General features: G+C 37.3%; 1 protein-coding gene across 1 annotated transcript in view; it reads right to left on the reverse strand.

The window, feature by feature from the left end:
• Positions 1-3,660: 3,660 nt before the first annotated feature.
• The window catches only part of LOC109037482 (sodium- and chloride-dependent glycine transporter 1), a 121,072-nt gene continuing 104,445 nt past the window's right edge, over positions 3,661-20,287 (reverse strand). The window contains exons 9-15 of the mRNA XM_019052186.2: positions 19,462-19,699; positions 18,385-18,513; positions 17,525-17,624; positions 15,100-15,200; positions 14,174-14,344; positions 13,469-13,595; positions 3,661-10,951 (exon numbers count right to left, since the gene is read on the reverse strand). Coding sequence (XP_018907731.2) covers positions 10,905-10,951; positions 13,469-13,595; positions 14,174-14,344; positions 15,100-15,200; positions 17,525-17,624; positions 18,385-18,513; positions 19,462-19,699 — 913 coding nt within the window. The 3' untranslated portion in view covers positions 3,661-10,904. The remainder of the gene's footprint in view (positions 10,952-13,468; positions 13,596-14,173; positions 14,345-15,099; positions 15,201-17,524; positions 17,625-18,384; positions 18,514-19,461; positions 19,700-20,287) is intronic.

Raw genomic sequence — 20,287 nt, forward strand, 5'->3', positions numbered from 1 at the left:
TTTCCAACATTTTGTTGTATTTAGGTACATAAACATTAAAACCTCTTATCTTTTTTTTTTGGCTGTAAGTACCATTTTAGCGTGATTTTGTGAGGGAAAGAATCATTTTCTAAAAAAAACAGTAAGCCAAATGTCATTTATGTCATCACTTTTTCATTATTTCGTGAAAATAAAAATAGATCACTCTCCTAACTCTATACGTTTTCCGGGCTAATTCCTTATATATTTTAGAAGGTTTATAATATGAAGGACTATGGGATCAGTGAAAAGAGTGGAAGCTTCACATGCATTTTACATTCTAATGCCCAGTTCCTATTACGTTTTATTTTTGATGACATTTTCCTGTTTTGCTTTCATTCGTCTTTTCCCCATTACGGAAGGGAAGTGTTAAGCAGGAGAAAACCACCTGTAATTCCCAAACAAATTGAGTTCAGGTTAGCCTTAAGTTTGGTTGGGGGCATACTGTCTCCTATGGAAAACTTAAAAAGCACAAGAAATTTTTTTTTTCTATTCTATATCCATATCGCTTGGCCATTCTTCTATAAATGTTGTGAGGATGCGTTCTCTAATTCATTCTTGCGATGAATTACACTCATAATATCGAGTCACAGGAGTAATTTATTCGTGCCTACCCCATAAACTATTTTTCTCTAGTTGTTACAATTTTGTAAAAATAAAGTTTTTTTATCCGTCATTTTATACATTTTACTGCATTTACTTCCAGACCATCCATTTGTCAAAACTTACTTCATTTTTACGTTCCATAAATTTTAAAATTATCGTCACTAAAATTAAAGCAGAATATGCGATCATAAATGGATGAGCGTAGAGATGGTTGCATAGCCTGCTTTTGTAAGGCAAATTTAGGACCTGAGAACTTTGTAAATTTTTATCAACAATATTAGATCCGTACTGAAATGTTACTACTATGTAAAGAAATAGCTTTAAAACAGCCAAGATTATGTAATTCGGATACGGTCCTGGTAGGCCCGGCTTGGTAGTTTTCGTAGAGAAAAACGACTGGGAGGACTAGGGTAAAGACGAATAGAAAAACTTGAGTCTGAATAAAATTTTACTTCAGTCCCACATTGAAGATATTTTTTATTGTGGATATATAACAAAATATTAGAAAACCCCACGTGGAAATGTTAACGACTGGTGGTATTCCCCATCCCCACTCCGAAGGCTGGGAGGCACGGCATCGCGGGCGAGCTACCGTCGCTCCTCCCACGTAACAACGCAACTCCAATCCAACGTGAGCCCTAGCAAGCAATAAGTTAAAGGAACGTCAGGGCTCATCTCGAAGTATAGTTACGTCCTTTAGTCAGGGGAGCGATGATATGCTGATGCTGCGTCGCGCCTCTTGCCGAGTTCTCTATATATATACGGAGGACGATCCTCTGTTGGAGGAAAAACTAATTCAAAATGAGTTTGAAATCAGTTCTACTTGTGCTCTGTGTCGTCGTGTGCCTGGCCGGGCTCCATTCGGTCAACGCGTGGTGCAAATGGACCGACTGTCACACTCATGGGGCTCACGATGATTGCTGGAAAGTTCACAAGGATGCCACTGTCGCCAGCTGGAAGCATTGTTGGGGCGTCTTCGGGAAAACGGAAAACTGCTGCACGCCGACATGATTTCAAGTGAGTCACGTTCACTACTGTACAATAAAAAAGCAATTTAAAAAGCGGGTAACAACACTAAAATTTTACAAATAAAACTAAAACGTTTCGGCTGAAAACTTAGCCATCAAGTGGCGTGGCGTGCTTTGTGATCTATCGATATTTACCTATTTGAAACTGTGGTAAGTAATCGATTATTAAAGTGTTCACTGCGAACACCCTGTTTATCGATACTTTTCCATAGGTTTAAATGGTCGACCAATCGATATATCGCAAAGCACGCCATGCCACTGTAGCCATCCTCAGTTGGATGAATAAAAAGAAAAACAGTAAAAAAATCTAAAATAGTACCTGGCTGTACCTTTCTAAGCGAGAATGTTGTTATGACCTAAGAAGAAAAATGGTAAAAAATCTAAAATAGTACCTGGCTTTACCTTTCAAAGCGAGGATGTTGTTATGACCGAAAAAGAAAAATGGTAAAAAATCTAAAATAGTACCGGGCTGTACCTTTCAAAGCGAGAATGTTGTCACCCGCCTTTTAAATTGTTTTTTATTGTATATCTTGTCACGGGCTGCGGAGCTTCTATCATAGTTCATTACTTTACTCCTGTTCTAAGGAAGAACGCCGTACGAACATTCGAGAGTTGCAAAATTCCTCTGGATAAAACATGAATTTTCAGAGAATGTCATGCTTATTTTGTCCTTGAAATTTTTAGATGTTTTAAATTGAATCGTGAACCAAATTGTCGAAAAAAATATGAAGACAAATATTTACGGTTTCCCCAGTAAATTCGAATTTTATTGGAAGAAATATGGCAATTCTGAATGTTGATCTGGCGATTTTCCTCAGCATGACAGAGTAAGCTCAAGCTCTCTTACCCCTCAAATTTTTCATTTTTCGTCAGTTTCTTCTACCACTCTACAGGGCCGATTCATGTGATTTTTGTGGTTATCGACTGCGCAAGTATCGTAGATTGGAATACATGGTAATTACGTGGTATAATTGGACTGCATTTTGCAATTTGGAACTATAAATTTTGGCTCATCTGAAAAAACATTTATGTGCAAAGGGAAACTAATGGCATATACGCTGTTTCTAAACCGGGCCGGAGTTTTTAGTTCCTAATTGCAAAATGTAGTCCAATTACTGCTACCGCATCGCGGTGTTGTGTATTTTGCGTAACTGTTCATTGAAGGCACACAGCTAATTGAAATTCATCGCGAGTTTTCATTGCACCAAATATTGTCTATCTTTTGGAAACATGGAACACCATTTTTTGATTGCTTAAAACCAGAATTTACTGACAAAATGATATTAAAATATTATATGTAGGTAATTTCATCGTAAAAAAAATCAATTTTATTGCAGTAAATCGCAATTGTACCTCAATATTCCCCTTGCACCGTGCCACTTGAGTGGTCAAGATCGGTAATATGTACATACTTACAAGTTTAATTTTCTTCAAATTCTCTACAAATTTTTAAAATATTCCTTTTATCTATGTTTCCAGGTGACGCCTTGGATTCTGGGAATTTATTTCTCATATGGACACAAACATGAAGATATTCCTTTCCTCGTCAAACTGTTGACGATCACTATAGTTCCTGCGAGGAGGCTACTAAATACATATTTGCCGTTTTAATCAGCTTCCTCCAATTTTTTGTCTTTCGCAACGAATGTTTTATGTTCCGTCGTTGCGTCGACCACATTAGGTCATTTTGTTGAGAATTTAATTTGTTGTATATTGTTCTGATTTCTGCATCGTGAAGTCTGAGAAATAAATTTGAACATGTTGTCAAGTATTAGAGGTATTTTCAGTTATTTATCACATATGAATATAGAATTCACCTCTAAATGTCATTCTAAACACCGTCAAAAATGACCGTGATTTTGTCAATGAAAAGTCAGCTGGGAGAATAAAAGAAACTTCGCGGTTCCTTTGAAGACTTATTGTAATTACTTTTGATATCTATGACAGTGACCGAACTATAGTTCCGGAGCACATGGGTCTTATAGACAGAGATAAAAGAATGTAAACGTATACTCAATACGACAACGTTTTATTATTTGGATGTTTCAAAATGTTTTTACATATTAATCATGGCAGTTTTGTAAGTCTACAAACATGTTATACTTGTTAAAAAGTTAAGTAAGTGGAACAACATCAGTTATAGGTACGTTTTTAGTCTACAAAAATATTCTTGATTTTACATTAGTTGTCTTTAAAATAATTTCGTTATAAACTTAACTTCGGCTTTATTTTCAACATTTATAGTTTTATTGTACATTGAAAGAATGCATATAAATTTCACTAAAACATTCAAAATGAAAATTAATGAAAACTTCAGGTCTACACGAGCTAAACTGCCTTTAAAACTCTGCTTATAAAAGTAGCAAGTCAAAAATAGATGCGTAATGTAAAATTTCCCTCCGATTTGGAAAATGCAATATTATTCAAAAATTAAATGGTAGTTGTGGATAAATATTTCCAAATTTTCTGAGGTACTGAGTAATTTGTGATCTGTTTCTTTTCCAATTGAAAAATATTCGAGAGTTTAGAGTTTTTAGGTAAAGGGCAACTACTCCCAACTTATTTCATTACTCGAAAGAAATACATCTTTTAGGATGACGGTGTGAATCGTGGAGTGGGAAAATGAATTTTCATAATTTTCCAAAAACAAGAAAGTTTCCGACCCCAAAGTTTGCGTTCGGTTAAATTTGAACTTTGCGGCCGAACCTAAAACCTAAATGCCTACTGTTTTCAATTTTAAATTCACAGGTACAAATTTGTCCGTTAGAGACTTTGGCATTTTAAAAACTGTTCAAATTGACGTAACATTATTTTAAAAGCAGAGATTGGACTAAAAAATCTAACAATAACACAGATTAACAATTTTTAAACAACTAACAGTCTGGGAGGAGGGGAAAGTTCTGTACATAATAATAATAGCTATCATATCCTGAATATGCCCGTAGGGCCAACAATCGGTTTAATAAAACTATTCTCTACGTGACAAATTTTCTAAATGCATCGCAAACTCAGTCCATGAACTTCTTTTAAGTATCTAAATTTAAGAGTTTGAGCAAAATTAGAGCAAAAAAGACTTGATTTCACCTTCGCAAAAACAATAAGCACCCTAAAAGTACTGTTGCACTTTGCAATAAAAAAAAATCAAAAGTAAATTTCACCATTTGCCTCTTTGAGGTAACTGAAAATACTTAAATAATAATTAATGCTCCTCAGAGGACGAGGGTCATTAAATTTGAAAGGTGAGTTGGCTTAATAAAACCTAGATCCAGGACTCAATGAAATGCTTCAAAGTTGGCAAACGTGGAAGAAAAAAACATTAGTCTACGGGATACAGTAAGAATTAAACAACTACATTATGATACATATTCCTTGATCAAAAGTTCACGCAAAACACGTCGCATATATTGAAGTCTCTTACCACTTAACTTTCAAAATTAATAATGTGTTTAAGTACCGTTTTGCGTGAATTTTTGATAAAGTAGTATGGGCTGAGGTGTCTATTTTCTTAATCCGTCAACATGGAAAACCGGTTTAGTGCACGTGCCCAGAAAGACAGGTCGAATCGCATCATGGTTGGCATTGAGATGACACCTTAGGAACTGGTACGGGAGCCGTTTTTCCGGGTCGTTTTCTATTGAAGGGAAAATGAAATAAGAGCTGTTTCTTTAAAGTTTGAATGTATTATAATATTCATTTTACTAATTTGTTTAGCCTTTCAACTGTGAATGAAAACTTTCATTCTGTTTAGGAAGATTCTTGCATGGCTCGTATGACGCGTGAAACATTGTGCTTCATATAGCTCAACAGTAAATCTAAAGTAAAACACTAAGCGTATTTTCGTAGATGATCGGTCGGGCCAAAATGCCGCGACAATGGCGGCGAGGTCATGTTTGGGTCTTTGCAGGATTATATTTTGGCTCCAACGTTTGCAAGAATTCCACCTTCTATCTGTCTGGTAAGTCCCGATGTTGATCCGAAAAATTATGATCGCGTCCAAACAAAATACGAACCCGCTTGATCTACCCATTTTGGTTCGACCGATCATCATAGAGTACATAGAGTCGTAATGTAAATAGGAGAGCTGGCGCCATGTTCTGCTCGACGAATTCCGAGCCCGGTGTGCGTCGAGTTCGGGTCGCTTATTTGATACATTTTCGATCCAAAATGGCGGTGTGGAATACGTGGTAATTCCTATCTCCTTTGTTGTTGTTGTTGTCATCGGATGGCCGGGTACCCGTGTATTGCAAACGATCGATTATGTATCGAAAAAGTGACCCGGCGTCACACAGGAGTCTCGGAATTCGGGACATGGAAAGTGCTTAAAAATGGCGCCAGCTCTCCCACTTACATTACGACTCTATGCCGATCATCAACGAAAATGCGCTTACTATCTCAACTGCGGTATTATTATTGGCTACTCTTGAAAGTTGGCAGCACTGCTTTTTCACATTTTAAAGGCCTGGATACACGCTCGAATTTCCATCAATTTCCGATCCAATGGTGACTGATGCGCACCATCTACCATCAAGTTTTTGCAGCCTGCAAAAATCTGACCGCCATTTTTGTCATCATATTTTGATCGGAAATTGACGGAAATTTGAGCGTGTATCCAGGCCTTTTGATGTAAGCCTTTTGATCAAAAAATAATATGCCGCTGACTCGTGGTAAACTGCTTGAAGACAACAATCAATACTGCAAAAAGCTGAACTTGGCAAAAGCGTTGGTTTTTTTAAAAAAAATCTAAATGAAAATTTTGGCATAACTTTCAATTTTAATACAATCGAAAACCACGATTGTATTGATCCATTGGGAGTCTACTTACATTCTCGTTTTTGCTTCATTGCACGAGTTATCAACTACTTACTGAAAATGTATATATGACCTATGTACAAGAGTTCTGCTTGAGCTTAATCTACATTAACATTTGATTTCATTTGCTCATGAAAGGACTGGTAAACCAGTTTCCTAAATTAATAAAATAATTAAGTTGCTACTGAACCAGTTATGTTAATTGATACCAATCGTTTTTACATCGCGGAGAATATCACTGTGCACATGACGCATAGAGTTAGAAAAATTTTCTAGTTTAAAAATCGAGGACAAAAATTTTTGTCGCGTCAACCAGAAATCTTTTTAAAGGGACATGACTCTTTACGATAACAGAAAATCCGTCTGAAAAAACGAGCTATTCTGTAGACTCAATGAGAATGCTCACTCGGAAATTTTTTATTTGAATTTTTTCTCCGTGTGTAGAGTAAATTTGCACTACTTAGTTTTTTCAGACTTTCATAAATACTATGCAATTCCGCACTTATAATTTCAGGGGTAACACTCCAAATTTTTAGAGAATACAGTTAATTTGGAAGAAGACATGTTTTGAAATTATCAGCGAGCACCCTCGTCTATGTCCAGGTCTAAGATTTAGTGAATCTATCGGACTTTTTTTTACATTTTGCTAAAAAAAAATCACTCCTTCAGTGCCCCAAAATTTCTGTTTCGCAGTTTTGTTTTCACATAGAACAGTAACATATGCTAAACAAAGCTAAAACAGGACTTCCCGTTTAATGATTCTGTTATCTCAATCTTGTGGAAAAATGGATTTGTGCAGTGTTTACACTACACATTTCACTCATACTTCTTCGATTTCAACGGTTTGTTCGAGCTTATATTTCATTGTTTTGTTTTCAAAACTGGACTTTGCCTGCGGTCAAGATTTGAAGTTTGTGCTATTAAATCGAAATATTTAATGAAGACAAGATTGAATTGGTATTGTGCGGATTCACTACGAGATTTGAAATAATCTCGAGGGTTAAATCTACCGTTCTCCAATAATTTGTAATTTTTCTGAAGCATACATATTGTTGCAAGTCTGTACATGAATCTTTTCATCGGTTTACATTTCGGTTCCGTGTTAAATATTTACTTAACGCTATAATCTATAGTTGTAGACTAAATGGACATATTAAGGAGGGATTGAGGAGTTATTATGAACACAGTCCAAACATACTTCCGTAATCTTGTAAAATTAGTTAAATATTAATGTACTATTTATCTTACTCTGGCAGGATCACATGGAGTGTCAATCAGGAGCACGCGGAAACGGTGTGAAAGCGGAATTTCTGCTATATTGCTTAGCATCAGGAAAAAACCGGACAAGGTATTCTAAAGAGGGACGACATTTTTCCATTTTTAAAAAGGATTTCATTAAGTTAAAGAAATTTGATGGTTGATTGTGAGTGTGTCGTTCTTACAATTTATTTTTTAAATTAACAGCGAACTGGCTCTTGACACGTATTGAATGAATAAAAATGTATGTATGGAGAACTTCTCAAGAGTTTTCTTCTCTTCAAAATATACTGATGATGAAATGGACGTATTTCTGCCAAACAGAACTAGGTGAATTATGACGTGAGCCCTGTTATACATATTTTCTTATGAGTCTCAGAGCTCATGTCTTAGTGCACATAGTTATGTTTGGCAGAGATACGTCCAAATAATAATTTAGTATCCGCAACCAGAATGTCTAGCATCACACCAAAGATTGAGCACGAAGTCTTAAAGACACGCCATGAACATAATGTCTGACGTATCTGCAAATCCAACAAAGTAATTTACTTGAGATTCCCACTAAAAGATGAGTAGGAATCTCAATCTTATTTTTTCCACCTGGAAAAAATATACTAAGTTCTTTACTTAAAGAACTATTCCTTTAATATTCCAAGTTGGAAGAAAACAAAAGAGATTACCCTCTTACAGTTCTTTACAAAAACCTATGTAAACAATTAATAAACATGTATAAAAATAATCCATAATGTAACAATGACTTTTCTAAGAAACTGTAAATAATTCGGCTGTTTTTTTACATAAACAGAGTCGTATTCACAGGAAGCCAAAATTATTTATGTACATAAGGGAAAAACCAAAATATCCTACAATCAGTATCTTTAAAGTTCTTACACCGATATCGATATAATTTGTATATGGTCCTACAAAATCTAAAAATCGGAAGTTCAAGCACTGACACTTGAAAAAAATTGACAGAATTCAACTTCAGGTGAAAATTGATGGTATATATTTATAATCTTAACTCTTCTTTTTCCACCGTGACGAATTTTTGCCTCCAGGTGATTTGCAATTATGCATGAATCAATTTTCTCATTTGATTGTTTTAGTTCATTTTTATTACCTCCCTTTGACTCATCATCATGTTCCTGCTAAACCTCTAACACATGCACAGAGGTAAGTCTCATACGTAGTTTAATTTTGTATCACTTTCAAACTGTTCTTAGGAGTAGGATTCAAATATCCCATTACAAGCGTCAAAATTTATTTAAATTCAACAATTTCATTTAAGTAATTGGGGACTATAAAAATGTATAATATACATGTAACAAAGTACTATAATATTCACAATTTTGAGGTATTATGGAAAGGTAAAATGAGTCCATTTTAGAATGGCAGCGCTCTTCATTGACTTAAGTTGTATCATAAATTTAACGCAATATCTTGGCATCTACAATAAAAAATAGATAAAAGTAATAAACGAACAAAAGTAATGAAAATTAAAAATTAAACAATACAATAGTGAGCTTACTCTTCATCTCACTTTTTATTTTCCAGGCATATCAGAGCTAGGACACATATCAAAAGAAAATTTGCGAATTTTTATGTATGAAACATATCACACTCAGGTTTAATGTGAGAGTTTTTAAAATTCCCTGCTTGCATACTTGCCTGGGGAAAAAAAGTGTCATCCAACAAATTTGAAAGCCCAAAAAGTGCTGCCAATACGCTAAATTGCGCTCTGAACAAAAATTATTTAAGACCCCTTTTGATAACAGTGACTCTTAAAACTACGTGTGAGAAACTTGCGAGAGATAGAGAGAAACTTGATACATTCAGATGAAAAGCATGTACTTATAACTGTTTTTGATAATTAGTTTTTATGAAAGTTGGCAATTAAATAAGTCGTGATATAGTAGGTATGGCAAAAAAATTACATCGCTCTGAGCGCCTAGCATTCATTCCTTGCAATTTTTTTTCTCAACAAATATCTCTCAAGTACGATTTCGATTTTTAAAGCGTTTTTATTAGCCACCCCAAAAATCGAGAAGAAAACACTAGCAGAAAAATTATTGAAAATACTCGTGAGCAACAATATAAGCGATGGTTCGTTCATTTAGATTAAAATTTCTTACGGCGTTTAAATTTATTCTTTCTTTTCTCTCTCTCGGTGTAGGAAAAAAATTCGCTCAGGGCTGTAGTAAAGAAAAAGCTTTAAAAGAATCACGCAAATTCTATACATTACGATATGATTTTAGACAATTTTATTTTTAGAAAGTTTACTCATCTGGTTTTATTCCTTACTGACGACGGACTCATTTTCGATGGTCAAACTGCAAGAACAAGTACCTCGGTCTGGGACGTTGCTGAATTCCTGTCTTTTTAAAGGAAAAAATCTTCGATTTCATTCCCCGAAAAATCCCTGATTTTCTTTCTCTGGATGAAGAATATTCTGACAGTTTCAAGCAATGGCGTTGGTTTTTCTCCTTTTAATAAAATACTATATATGAGTGGAGATTTTTAAACACCGCTAACGAGAGGTACGCATTCCTGCAGGTCAGTGGCGATTCCAGTAAGTTGGCAACACCTTCAATACTCCCTTGAAACCCATTTAAAATATCGATTGTAGGTTAGGCAGTCTGCCTCACCTAGAATCGATTGTTTAACATACATTGAAATGAAATGGAAAAAACAGTGTTGCTAACTTGTAAGAATCGCCTCTGCTGCAGTTTCACCCTCGATTTGTATCACACGCTATGCATTGCATGCAGAATTTAAATCATTAGGTGTGTCTTCAATGCTTAATATGGCTTACTAAAAATTCGAAGGATGTTTTTATCACAGTAGTTTTGAGCGTCATTGTCACCAGGGATACTCATTCACTTTCAAAACGGAGACAGAAAGTGGATGTGGAACAGTGGCGTGGCGTGCTTTCCGATATATCGATTAATCTGCCATTTAAACCTATGGAAAAGGATCGATAAGCAGGGTATTTGCAACAAACTCCTTAACAATCGATTCTTTACACAGTTTCAGATGGGGAAAATATCGATAATCGATCAGTCACGCTTCGCCACTGATAGGGAAATGCAGTGCTTAGACTTGGACATTTATACTATGAATCTAAGAATAAAACTGTACACTTCACAGTAGCTTGCTGATCTAAATCTGATTGTAACATAACAATTACTATACACTTGGTGCGTTATTGCTTGAGGGGTCTTTGGAAGCCGCTCCTGAAACAGAGAGCAAGAAACGTCGGTTTTAAGAGGGCATGCAAAGTAACATCAAACTGAGGTTCAACGATACCAAATGAAAACCATTATATGCTTTAAGGTGATTCGTCAAGCTCAAAAGAAGTGGTCGAACTGGCATGCGATATATCGCATCTTTTAGGTAAAAAATCTCGGCAGATTTTGAATTTTCAGCAAAAAAAGGACGATAGCCCCTGCGCATGAGCCTAAAGAATCATTCTAAACCCAAAAATCGGCAAAAGAGGTTGTTCCAAAAACGCCGATTTTGGCCCCCCCCCCTGGATTTGGCCCAAACTTTGCTCAGATGTTGTACTAAGTGTCCCCGATGCTTGGGCAAAATTTCAGCCCCCTCGGATAATTAGGGGGGAGGGGGCAAGGGGGCAAAGTTGCACTTTTTTTAAAACTTTAAAAATTGATATCTCGCGAACGGTTTGAGTGTAAGTGTTGCGGTTTGCGCTAAAAAACGTCAAAAAATATTCTCTACAAGAATATTAATGCTGTTTGCAAGGTTGCGTAATTTATCGCGGTCATAAATCGATTTTTTCGATTTTGAAGGTTCGACTTTTTTTCGTTTTTTGTCTCTCCTCTCTTTGGAATCGTTGCTACGTGAATAAAAACCTGTTGAAGTGATTCTCCATGAAATTTTGCATCAACCACGCTTTGTTTGATCTTGGGGAAACGATTCGTTCGTGAGTTATAGCGATTTTTCTGCGCGTTATCGGTTACGCGCGGGCGGCTTATCGGCGGCGCTCCATCCCGCGCGGGCAAGGCAGAGGTTGTTTCACCCCTAGGGCCTTATATTCATGCTGTAGGCTGTAATTATCGATATTTTCTCCTCCCCCCACCCTTCCCCTGCAATAAATATTTGTTTAATACTTCGTTATACAGGGTATCCCAGACCACCCGTAACAGGTCTTTTTCTCGGTTGGTTTAGGTAGTACGAAGTGGGAGGCCGCGGAATTGAATAGGGAATTGACCCCAAGGAATCCGAATTTCACGGTCCCGAAACCCCCCATGCCCCCCTTGTGAGGTGAAGAAGGGGTCTCGATCCCCAAAGTCGGGAGACATTGTGCCTCCCCCTTTTACCCCCCGAGGGTGGCTAGGGGGGCATCGGGACCATGAAATTCGGATTCCTTGGGGTCAATTCCCTATTCAATTCCGCGGCCCCCCACTTCGTACTTCCTAAACCAACCGAGAAAAAGACCTGTTACGGGTGGTCTGGGATACCCTGTATAACGAAGCATTAAACAAATATTTATTGCAGGGGAAGGGTGGGGGGAGGAGAAAATATCGATAATTACAGCCTACAGCATGAATATAAGGCCCTAGGGGTGAAACAACCTCTGCCTTGCCCGCGCGGGATGGAGCGCCGCCGATAAGCCGCCCGCGCGTAACCGATAACGCGCAGAAAAATCGCTATAACTCACGAACGAATCGTTTCCCCAAGATCAAACAAAGCGTGGTAGATGCAAAATTTCATGGAGAATCACTTCAACAGGTTTTTATTCACGTAGCAACGATTCCAAAGAGAGGAGAGACAAAAAACGAAAAAAAGTCGAACCTTCAAAATCGAAAAAATCGATTTATGACCGCGATAAATTACGCAACCTTGCAAACAGCATTAATATTCTTGTAGAGAATATTTTTTGACGTTTTTTAGCGCAAACCGCAACACTTACACTCAAACCGTTCGCGAGATATCAATTTTTAAAGTTTTAAAAAAAGTGCAACTTTGCCCCCTTGCCCCCTCCCCCCTAATTATCCGAGGGGGCTGAAATTTTGCCCAAGCATCGGGGACACTTAGTACAACATCTGAGCAAAGTTTGGGCCAAATCCAGGGGGGGCCAAAATCGGCGTTTTTGGAATAACCTCTTTAGAGGAATTAAAGCAGAATAGTGTTTGGAACAAAACCTCGCATTCGATACAGCTGCCGATTTCTGTATAGAATGCGACGTTTTTTCCCAAACACTATTCTGCTTTCATTCCTCTAAATTTTGCCGATTTTTGGGTTTAGAATGATTCTTTAGGCTCATGCGCAGGGGCTATCGTCCTCTGTTTTGCTGAAAATTCAAAATCTGCAGAGATTTTTTACCTAAAAGATGCGATATATCGCATGCCAGTTCGACCACTTCTTTTGAGCCTGACGAATCACCTTAAGAACCCACGTGGGACATTTTATTGGTTTCACTTTTGAAATGAAATCTGATACTCGAGGAAAAGTTATAATAATTAACGAGTAAATAAATCAGAATTTTTTGTCATTGTTGATATTCATGAAGCGTTGCTCGACTGCAATCATAAGATTTTTAAAAGCCGCAAAATTTTTCATTTTATCATTCATGATGATAAACAGCATGGGATCTTAAGTTTGCGGATCTTTAGCCATTGATTTCCTCACATAAGTGGGGTGTATTATGGATGAGGCAGAAACAATAGTAATGCCTAGTGCTTGGTATACGCTGTCTCCAGCTGGGTTTCTATCGGAATTTGATTACGTACCATTTTGAATGGTAGACTTCTTGAGTCGGGCTTCCTTGTTCTTCTCATGTTGAGCGATCCAGTCTTGTTTGAGATCTAAATCCGACGGTCCCCAGTCGTCTGTTGGTTTCAAAGCTTGCTTTATTCGCTGAAAAAATATCGGAAAAATAAACTTTAACTGTCCATCTTGGAGCATTGAAATGCAAACTTAATGCAAAGTATTGGAGCTACTTTCGGGGAGTATGCTCATGAGTTTTGAGGATCCAAAGTTGAGTCAGAATTTTTTTGAAAAGAAAAGAACAAGAAAAAAAAAAAACAACAAGTAAACCCTTACAAAGTTAAACCATAGACTAAATCAGTAAGAGACATTCATTAGTATTAGAGACTGATAATTTTATAAAACATTACAACTGTTTACCATTGTTATAATTCTTTAAGTTAACTTTTGTTGTTGTTAAATATATAATAATGTTAAAATATATAATGTTAATAATCTTTTTGTAATATGTTCTCATACAAATATAGACTGCATTTTGCAATTAGAATTTATAAATTCCGGCCTGGTTTAAAAACAACGTGTGTGCCATTGGTTTCCCTATGCACATAAATGTTTTTTCAGATGAGCCAGAATTTATGGTTCCAAATTGCAAAATGCAGTCCATATGACCCCCTATGTATTTCATTGTAGTATAACAAAGTTTGAGCGGTCAAATTGAAAAAGATTACCTGTTTTAATGAAGGCCCCTCTTGATTAATTATACTGACTATGGCCCAAATAGGAATCTGCAGCATTGATAAGGCAGCCAAACACCATCCAAGGCTGTTTGCCCAGCTTGGGTAGTCGTAGTTTTCGTACTTCAAAGGCTTAAGAGCTACCAGAGAGTAAATGAAAATTGCCTGCGGAAAAAGGAAGGAAAAAATCAAATTATTCGCTGTTTTTATAAAATAAACTTAAAAATTAGTTGGACATTACAGGAATGAAATAAGCTCACATTAGACAGATACGCATACGCAGTTTTTTCTCTTTTTGCCGACCATTACCAGTTGCAAATAAAGAGAAGAAAATAATTTGAATATTGTGTAGTTTATAAGCTTTTTTTCAGAGTAAATCACAAATGGTTCGTTCAGAGGGCACCTGTGCATCAAAATTCAAAATCACAAGTTAAAAAACGCTGTGCGACTTTGAATGATCGCGCTAAGCACTGCGGTCGGCACGAAACGTATATTAGCGCCTGCAAGACTGGATGAATACTTCACGTATTGCACGTACTCCATGGTGCGCCGCGCGCGCTGTCGGTGCCTGCAAGACTGCGTGGATACTTCACGCATTGCGCGTATTGTACGTGCCTCAATCGTCGCGTCTCTCCATTTCCTGTCTTATGTAGTTCAAAGTTCCAAATAGTGTTAACAACGTGCAGCACCGTTTGAAACCGTTGAACCGTTTTTTTAACGTTCAGTATGCGCTTGACTCAATTTTTTCTTATAAGCAAGAATTTTGAATTGCATCGGCAAACTAGTATCTTGCTTAGTAGTACATTCAGTAATTTTTGTTCTACAAAATCGCGAGCACTGTAAACAAATGCCAACAAATTAAGAACAAGTGCGAAAGTAAAGAAAGTATTAGAGCAAATGATGTTTGAAATAAAACTTACAGCTAAAATAACCGGTGCAAAAAAGCTCCAAGTTACCCTCCAATATAGTACTGGCCGGAATCCAAGCATAAACTTTAAATCCTCGCATAGCCTATTTAAACCTGTAAAATGAAAAAAAGAGTCAATTATTATTTAAGTGGTCAAGCTTTCTCGGTATAAAAATTTTGCACTCGAACGTAGGTCCCTCGTGGTGTCTATGGCAATTAATAAACATGTTGAGTTTTGTATTTTTAAAAACGACAAAAGTCGGGCCAGAAGCGTTGTTGAGAAAACTGCTGTTATAATCATTATAACAAGCTCTTTGACCCCCTTGACTTCATTTTTTTATCACAGTTCGTTCCATCGTTCCACTTGGCAAATTTTCATGATTTTTAGGGTCATCGACAGGTAAAATTTTAATTTCTTCTCACAATCCGTTCTAAAGATGTACATTGTACGGGACCGCTTTACATTATATTTGGGGCGTCGATGGAGGAAGGTCTCTGGACTAGCCCGTTCTATCTGGATTAACTTACGGGCAGAAGCGAGGCGTGAATGATCGGCTATCGATATTTCTCCATTTGAAGCCACGGTAAAGAATCGATTATTAAGGTGTTCGCTGCGAACACCCTGCCTATCGATCCTTCCCCATGGGTTTAAATGGCAAATCAATCGATATATTGCATAGAACGCCACGCCACTGCTCACGGAGGACCGCTGAGTGGGCCTTAGAGGGCGCGAAGCCCTCTCTGGAGGTATGGCTGCGTAGCAGCTGGGGTCGTGTAATCATTATGGAGCAATCATTCTTAGACCTAATCGCGAAAACAGCGGTTTTGTAGGTATTTCCATAGCCGTCACGCATTATCAAGGTGAACGTAAGAGATCAGAGGAATCTATACACTCTATCTATCACTATGCGAGTAGACTTTTTCCCAACATTCATCTAAGGCTCAGTTATTTTCCAACTTTCCAACTTTTTTCGAGACCTATCTTGCAAGGAATGAGCGGTCTTTCAACAACTTTTTAAAGTCACTGCTTCAAAAATATTCGTATCATACTATCGAAATGCCGAAAAAAATAAATAAAAATAATGCAGAAAGGGGGTTTCCAACTTGAGGAGAAAAAGTAGGTATGCTCGTTGAAAGATTTAGGGTTTTTTTTCTTGAGATGACGGAAATGACGTCCAAAAAGAAACTTGGAATTTCAAAGTTCGGAACAGATTTCAAAGCTCTCTTACGAGGACCACCCTGAGCTCACGCATCGCGAGAGACGGAAGAAGGAAAAGCGAGATGAATAAAAACCGTGCAGGAAGAGTCTGAACTTGGATGGCGGGTGGTAGGGGGGGGGGTGAGTATGAAGGGTTGGAGGACGGAAATCGATCAACGACGAGCCATCTGTTCAGCGATCAGCCCAGCCCGCGAAAATGCGACAGATGGAGGTCAGGGTTGGTACATGGTGCGGAAATTTTCGGCACCCTCATCTCATGCGTGTGAAACGGGCGGGTTTTTCTCGCGTAATCGGACAACGAGGCCGAGGAAAGCGACCGTGCGGGGCGCCGGAAATAAGCAATCGACAACTCGGTGCGTTTTTTGATCGATTTAACCCGCGTTTTCCGGTATCTCTGCGTCCCGCTGCTTTCGAGCGGGAAACCTCCGCGTCGATGGAAGCAGCATCCAACGGAGAGGGATGTCAACCGCGGTTTCTTGGGTCCCCCTTTTTCTATATTTTTCACGTTTATGCGTAATGGATATTTCAGGAGAGGGGTGTCATGCAAGCTTTATCGAAAAAACATGAGAGGACGACGTGCAAATCTTTTCCCATACATTCTAGACTGGCAAATTCGCAACTTATGGTGAATACACCGGAAAAAATGTGAAGTTGATTGAACATTTTGGATGTAAAAAAAGTGTGCGAGAATTTATAAAATACTGAATTACTTACCACAGCAGTTAGTTTTACATCTTGGCATGGCTAAAGTAACTATACTGTAGAGGGTAATTTAGTATTTTAAAAGTTCTCGGACACTTTTTTTACATCTAGAATGTGAAATCAACTTCATTTTTTTTCGGTGTATTCCTCCTTTTTTCTCATTATTTTGGACTACCATATCCTGAGAAGCCTTTAAAATCTCAAAAGAAATCCCAAAGAGTTGTTAAAATTGTGAAAGTTCCATTCACTGGTGTAGAATGGAATATTTATAGCAATAAACTATGAGAAGATGGAGAAATGTATTTGGTATACGCTGCCGAAGAAATGACTAAACAATGCGCTCTGAAGCACGATTTTGATTCATACAATCGACATAGAATTTCTTTGTTCCCTCTTTTTATAAGCATGGTCCGTTTTCTACATTCTAAAAAGTATAAAATGTAAGTAGGTTTATGATTTAATTTTGAATTCAAATGGTCAATCATTTAATACGATTTAATTCTGATTAATAACTCACCATAAACCCAAACAAGAAAGATACATTCGAAACAGGCTATGAAAAGCACGGCAGTTCCTCCACCATAAACGTCCATCAGAGTTAGCACATAATTGCCACCCTGAAAAGAACGGTGAGATAAATACATTAGGAATTCGATCGACTATCTTTTAGGAAAAATCTATTTTATTCTAGAGATCCAGTTTCAACGATGCTCATCACGGGTGTCTCTCTCAATTCTGGAAGAAAAAAATGAAAAATTGATATCCGTTATCATGAGACAGTTTTGATGACAATATCGCGGTGAATTCTCATTTATTTGGCTCAGTATTGCGGGTTTTGCTTAGCTTCTATTATAACGTAGTCGCAATTATTGTAATATATCCGTATAAAAGTATCACACATCATATCGTAGGGAACGGTGCAATCTACATACATATATTAAATAGCCTTCTATTTCTGTGTTAGGTGTCTCATTTTTTACGAGCCGAAGAGCATAATAAAAATTAAATTATTCACATGTTTTTCTTTATTTTTTGTGCAGAAAGGTTAATTAATAGGCCTAATTAAAAATAGGACTAAGGTTATTATTAAATCCTAACATTATGAGCCTTGAATAAGGTAAATTATTCATTTTCAATAAATATCTCAAAAAATTAGGCTTTTGAACATCAAACTTTAACCGTCGCGTCGTTACTCAGGTTTTACTTGAATTTTTGGCATTTAATGCGCAACATTCGTCGTAAATTACCCTTCCAAGCAATGATATTATTAGGTCAATGTTTAGTGTTTTGGCAAAAACGACCCTTTCTTTGTGGGCCATCAAAGAAAAAAGAAATCTGGACATACTGTAATAGCTAGTAAAAAGAGCAAACACTTACGTAAGTTACACAGGAAAGACCAACAAGATAACAAAACACCGCTGTGCCCACACAGAAAGCCAATTTATGATTCCGCAAAAACAGGAACTCATCGGAAACACTTGTCAGAACGTTCTCCAGAAGAGCGAACTAAATAATTGAAAAAAACCAGTTTGTAATTAAAAATAAGTTAAATATATTTATATCAACTATAAAAAAATAAAAAAATGTACTAAGTATAAAAATTGATGCAAATATGAGGGCAACGCAGCAAAAGGAGTAATAGACCACTAGACAAGGTACAGATTATGACACATTTCCTACTCAAAATTTCACCCGGGGCTACAAAAATTGCTTAAAGTAACTCTAACGAGATATGAAAGTTTTTAATTTGCGTTGGTTACAGGGAATTTGAATTGCCTGCTCACAAAAAAAGGCAGTTCTCTAGACGTGAGTCAAATCGCGCACCACAACGATTGATATGGCAAGCTTTTTAAGCGAGCAGTGCCCCCCCCCCCCCCCCCGTGTTGTTTAGTGTGAACAATATGCAACAACTGAGCCAAAGCGTCAGATTGACGTTGTCATATTTTCATGCCGCAAAGACTATCCAGGCAACGTTTGTATCGTGATTTGACTTACATGGAGTTTTTATTTTTGAGCTTAGGAGCCAAGGAGCATAAAACGCCTTCAATCCTGAAGGTGTGCAATTACGCCAACACACGTTTTCTGCCTTGTAGCTAAACCATCACAAGGTTTTGCGACAGACTTTGTAATCAAATTACGATCAGATTTTGATGTGCATTGTCAATTGAAAAAATTGAACTTTTCATCTCGCCAGAATTATTTTAACCCTAATTGAATTCATTTTTGATTGAAGTAAAAACAGGAGAATAGAGAAGGAATAACGTCATTTAATTTTCTTCTGAAAAAAATTCTGTGTGAATAAATTTGAATTCCTTTCAAACAACTGGACAACTGGTATTTTTTATAATAATAAACCCGGTTTCTTACAATTTTCCTTTGATCAAAAAAGAAAATTCCCTCTGAGTACCTATCGGCAATATATAATCGAACATAATGTTTTGTATCGAAACTTACCTCACTATCAAGTCCTAAAACGAAGAGCATAAGGAAGAATAGGACGGACCATAACTGTGGCACAGGGAGCCTTAGTAGCGCCTCTGGGTAGGCAACGAAAGCCAGGCCAGGGCCTTCTTTTACAACCGATTTGATGTCCACGTCTAGATCGTGAGCCATGGCACCAAGGATCGAAAATGTCACGATTCCACTTATCATGCTCGTGAGGGTGTCCATCACACTCACCACTAACGCATCCCTGAAACGGCCAGTATCAGTTGGTTAGGTCGTTAAATAATTATTTTCAATGAGTTTGAAGTCTGGGATCGTTCAATTTGGTATTTTCCTAAATTCAAAAATTCGTTTGGTCCCAAAAAATGGTTTTTAAGGCCAGGGACAGCTTTAATTTTCGTTTTCAAATTTTAATTTTGACCTCTCTAAAATTGGCGAATATTCTTCAATTCAAAAACCACCTTGGTTTTTCTCCTTGGGAGTAATCAATTAATTTTCATTTCTGATACAGAACAAGAAAAAAATTTGGCATTATTGCCACGTACCATTACCATACCACTGCTATCATAGAGAAACTGGCTGGAGCCTGTCTATGTTGTGGTCGTAATGGCGATTTTGCAAGTTAGCAGCAGCATTTTCCCTCCATTTAAATCAATTAAAAATATCGATTTAGATCTGGCAAGCTACACGGAAAAAACGAGTTTAGGGTTGAGACCTACACGTTAGTGCTGGACACTAACGAGGGTTAGGTCAAATGGAGCCACCAAGTCAGAGTAGTGCTGGACACTAAACAGCTCGAGGCTGGGTCACTATGGAAGAAGTAGTGCCAAGCCCT

Source organism: Bemisia tabaci, chromosome 5, assembly GCF_918797505.1.
Source record: "Bemisia tabaci chromosome 5, PGI_BMITA_v3".
NCBI lineage: Eukaryota > Metazoa > Arthropoda > Insecta > Hemiptera > Aleyrodidae > Bemisia > Bemisia tabaci.